We start from the raw sequence: 5,047 nt of genomic DNA on the forward strand, positions 1-5,047 counted from the left end.
TAAGAAAATTTAAAGAGAAAGAGAACCCAATAAGTATAGACGATATTGAGCAGGCAAATGCTTTGTTATATTTTTTAAACACATCTGATACTATGACAGTGATAAATTCTACAAATTTAAAGAATGTGGAAAAACTTTTAGTGAAGTTACAACTTGTTAAGTATCAGAGGATGTATACTGAAGGAAAGACCTGTAAATGTAAAAAGTGTGGGAAAGCCTTAAACAATTTTTCAACTCTTAAAAATATTTATTCTGTAGAGAAGACCCACCAATGTGAAGAATGCAATGCACTCAAGAACTTTACTCAACATCACAGTGTTCATTCAGGAGATATGCCATGCAAATGCAAAGAATGTGACAAAACTTCTAATAAAAGCTCAAATCTTATTTGTCACCAGTGGACACACCCTGGAGTGATTCCCGACATGTGTAAACAATTTTGCAAAGGTTTCAGTCAAAAACCAAGCCTTCAAAATTACCAGAGAATTCATACTGGAGAGAAGCCCTTCAAATGTAAAGTATGTGGCAAAAGTTTTAATAGAAATTCACATCTTGTTTGCCTTAACAGGATTCATACTGGAGAGAAGCCCTACAAATGTAAAGTGTGTGGCAAAAGTTTTAATACAAACTCGAATCTTGATTGCCACAACAGGATTCATACTGGAGAGAACCCACACAAATGTAAAGTGTGTGGCAAAAGTTTCAGTCAAAAATCATCAATTTCTCAGCACCAGCGAATCCACACTGGAGAGAAGCCCTACAAGTGTAAACAGTGTGGCAAAGCTTTTAATAGCATCTCACATCTCTATTGCCACAACAGGATTCATACTAGAGAGAAGCCCTACAAATGTAAAATGTGTGGCAAGAGTTATAATCACATATCATCACTTACTCAGCACCAGCGAATTCACACTGGAGAGAAGCCATGCAGCTGTAAAGAATGTGGCAAAGCTTTTAATACCATCTCACAGCGTAATTGGCACAAAAGTATTCATACTGAAGAGAAGCCCTACAAATGTAAAGTGTGTGGCAAAAGTTTAAATACAAACTCACATCGCTATTACCACAACAGGATTCATACTGGAGAGAAGCCCTACAAATGTACAGTGTGTGGCAAGAGTTTTATTCAAAAATCATCACTTACTCAGCACCAGCGAATCCACACTGGAGAGAAGCCCTACAAATGTAAAGAATGTGGCAAAAGTTTTAATCAAAAAATAGTACTTACTTGGCACCTGAGAATCCACGCTGGAGAGAAGCCCTACAAATGTAAAGTATGTGGCAAAAGTTTTAATACAAACTCACATCTCTATTACCACAACAGGATTCATACTGGAGATAAGCCCTACAAATGTACAGTGTGTGGCAAGAGTTTCAGTCAAAAATCGTCACTTACTCAGCACCAGCGAATCCACACTGGAGAGAAGCCCTACAACTGTAAAGAATGTGGCAAAGATTTTAATCAACAATCATCACTTACTCAACACCAGATAACCCATACTAGAGAGAAGTCATATAAATGTGAAGAATGGCAAAGCTTTTAATATTGAAGATCACATCTTACTCAACATTATAGATTTTATACTGGAGAGAAGTTATACAATGAAAACATTGCATCAGTTTCTTTAAGGATGAATCAACCCTTATTTCACAGTAGGTCAACACTATTTCACACCAGCGATATGAAAGCACAGAAATTATATAAATGTAAAATAGGTGACAGAGTCTCCAATAGTTGTTCACACCCTACTCAACACCTCAGAATTCATACAAGTGAGAGGAAGTGCGGAAAAATTTTTGCAAAGCTTTTGGCCATTGATATAACATTTTTAAAATACTGCAGGATTTATAGCATATAGAAACCCAAAGAATGTGTCCAAGACTGTATTCAAATTTCTGACATTTTTTAATTTCTGGCCTCATATCTGTAGCAAATGTGGAGTAGCATTTGTCCAAAGTGTGTACCTTAGATAACAGCAAAATATTTACAAAAACACCTTGAAAAATATAGAGATGGTAGTAAGTTTCATATCTATAGCCCATCCCTTGAAGTATTTGGGACCTAGGAGGGAAAAAATCATTTAAATGTAGAAAATGGGTAATTGCTTTTGACATTTGCTGAAAATTTTCTTAACATCTTTAGCTGATATTGTAGAAATAAGGAAATACAAGTATAGAATTTTGCATCCCTAAAAGGATATAATTTTAGTATAAATCCACAATTACTAAATAGTCTCATTTTTCATAACTGGAGAAATAATAATACTCAGAGTTGATTATTTCAGAAGTCTCTCAAGATTTATATGAAATTTAAAATTTAAATTTTTAAGAGCCTCTTAAACTTAGGGGTATTTAATCAGTAAACCACATCCTCAGATTTTTCTTTTTTATTTAGAGATAAGTTTTTCTAAGTTGTATATGCCCTCACTAAGTTATGGAGCCTGACTTTGAACTTGCAAAGCTTCTCACATGCCTAGGGTCACGGCATGCTCCACCATGACCGTTTTACAGAGCATTTTTACATATGTTTTATTACAGATGCAATTTGTTACTGAATAAAGTGTGAATTTCTTAATGTAAAACTTGTCATGCATTTAATGATGTTATTAGGTCACACATCTCCCACTATTCACTTTGCTAATGGATTGATGCAATAGTAAAACATTCTATTGGGTAAATAATGCTATAATGTCTCCATTAATTATTTAATATGTTTAATCAAGTATTATTTGGAGAATATTATTTATGTAAATTATATACTCTCTTGTTTGTAATTATGGGAAAATTAAGAGAGTTTTATGAAGGACCTAGGGATACTAAAATAATGCCCAGATATCCCTAGTTTGAATCATGAGTTAACATTTCACCTTATAGTGTAGCAGTACACCCTAAGGGATCTACAACTCTGGAGAGTTATACAAGCTCCCAATCAGGGAGAGGAGAAAGACCCAAGAGACTAGGAGCCAACGTGCATATTCAGGCAATAAAGGAGGGTTGCAGAAGGGGGAAATAGTCTTAATGTTTTCTGGGGAATCCACATGGTCCATAGGCCCATCCTGACTCTTGGACTGAAGAAACCATGCAGTTCCTCATGAATTCTATGACTGTCATCACTGAGGTGACTATAGTCGCCTCTAGTATAGGAAAAACATCACAATTTGGGACCACCTCTTTAATTTTGGATACCCAGTAGAAAAGTGTAACTAGAAACATGTAAAATGATGACTGTAAAAGAAAAAGACATACTGTAGGTGCATTTCTGCCCCCACATTTTTTATTTCATTATACACTTTGATTTTGTAGACACATTGGTTCTATATAATAATTTATAACATAATGTTTGTTATACTTTTTGGATTATACGATAGATAGCATGTGTCATGGTCTCCCAGAACCGTCTGCAACCCAGTAATAATAAGATACTATAAACTAATACTGTCCCTCCTCAGATCTTATAGCTCCAAGAGCCCATGACACCACAGAGATAAACACAATTTTGATTGAAATTAACCTCTAGACTCTCATCTACAAGTCCTGTTCAAAAAGAAAAACACAATATTCTCTTCATATGTGAGCCTTTTGGGTCAACAAAACACCACTCACCAACATTTCATTTAACTTTATTTGGGAAAATAAATATTGAAATATAATGATAAGTTCTAGGAGAATAATATTCACAACATTCTTTATTCCAAAGGGTAAATATCTAGGTTTCATGCTTATTTCCACATTATTTTATGCAGAAAACTGGCTTCATTTTACATATGAGAGTTTAAACTATATGGCCAGGAGGGATGTTTCAGTCTTAGAGGTCTAAGGAAAATACTAAAGATCTTCCCTTTTCATGATTGAATGATGTCTGCAATCCTTAATGAAACAGATAAAGAATGCTGATTTCTCAATTCATCTGGCTGGGTGGCTCACTCATTGGAATTACAATTTATTTAGTCATCTCAAGGCTATCACTCCCTCCTGTAGGATCTGTCCTGTTCTTTGGAGGACTTTTGTTCTTCAGGGGATCACCAGGTCATGCAAGGTGTTAGAATGAAGTTTTCTATGTTCTAACTTGTATTCATTCGGCCTCACTTTCAATACAAGTTAGAACAAGACTTCAGACTCTCACCTGTGGAGAGGATGCTCTGCCCAGCACTTCCCAGTCAGGACCCTGAAAAGCTCTTTGGGACTCCCCAGTACATAGGTTCCTAGTCTGGCAATACAGTTGCCTGAGTCTTTCACTTTTGCTTTCTCTCTTGCTTTTATAGTATTACTCAAGGAAACACTGTCTTGTGTAAAGAGAGTGTCTTCCTTATCTATTCGATCTGACCTGTGAAGTTGAGCAGCTGCCCACATACTGAATGTCACAAACACATGTATGTGTTATCTAATCACTAAGTAGTGTATCTTTCAACTGCATGATTTTTTATTGCATGGGGGAGGAAATTGAGAATGCTTTCTTTGAGTGCCCACAGCACTATTCATAGTATTCATAACACTGCTGTGTAATGTTTCTTCTCTGCTCAACTTGTAAGTATTGTTCTTGTGCTGCTTTGTAAAACAAATAGAAAAGAGTTGTAAACCAAAAATTTTGTGATTATAGCTAGTTGTGCAGACTGACTTGGGCAACTCTATTTACCATTGTTGTTTTGTATGGGCTCAAGGTACTCTTTTATACTTTTATTTCACCTTAATGACATTACCATTCATTGAAGAGTTTTTAACTCACAAACCTTCTCGGTATACAAATTTTCCATTGTCACTTTAAAAATTTCTTACTCTTTTTAGGTATACATGATAGTAGAGCAAATTTTGACATATTATACATGGAGTAAAACTCAATTTAGTTACCATTTCATTCTTGAGGTGTACATGGTTTGGACCTTCCCTGGTGGTGTATTTATATATAAACAGTGAAAATTTGTGTCTGATTCATTCTACTGTCATTTGTACTCCTATTTCCCTTTTCTTCCCTTCAATCCAACTTTGTCTAATCCACTGAATTTCTATTCTCTCCCCCTCCCTTGTTGAGTGCTTTAGCATCTATATATAT

The 5,047-nt window shown here is 35.3% G+C and overlaps 1 protein-coding gene across 1 annotated transcript; it reads left to right on the forward strand.

The window, feature by feature from the left end:
- Positions 1–425: 425 nt before the first annotated feature.
- On the forward strand, positions 426–1,544 carry LOC144250623 (uncharacterized). Its single transcript, XM_077793525.1, has one exon. The coding sequence runs from the start codon at positions 426–428 to the stop codon at positions 1,542–1,544; it is 1,119 nt and encodes a 372-aa protein (XP_077649651.1).
- Positions 1,545–5,047: the final 3,503 nt, after the last annotated feature.

The sequence above is a fragment of the Urocitellus parryii genome, chromosome 16 (genome assembly GCF_045843805.1).
Source record: "Urocitellus parryii isolate mUroPar1 chromosome 16, mUroPar1.hap1, whole genome shotgun sequence".
NCBI classification, from domain to species: domain Eukaryota; kingdom Metazoa; phylum Chordata; class Mammalia; order Rodentia; family Sciuridae; genus Urocitellus; species Urocitellus parryii.

Bases quoted from the DNA above. Each gene is read 5' to 3' on its own strand.
- LOC144250623 (XM_077793525.1), top strand. From the start codon at position 426: ATGTGTAAACAATTTTGCAAAGGTTTCAGTCAAAAACCAAGCCTTCAA.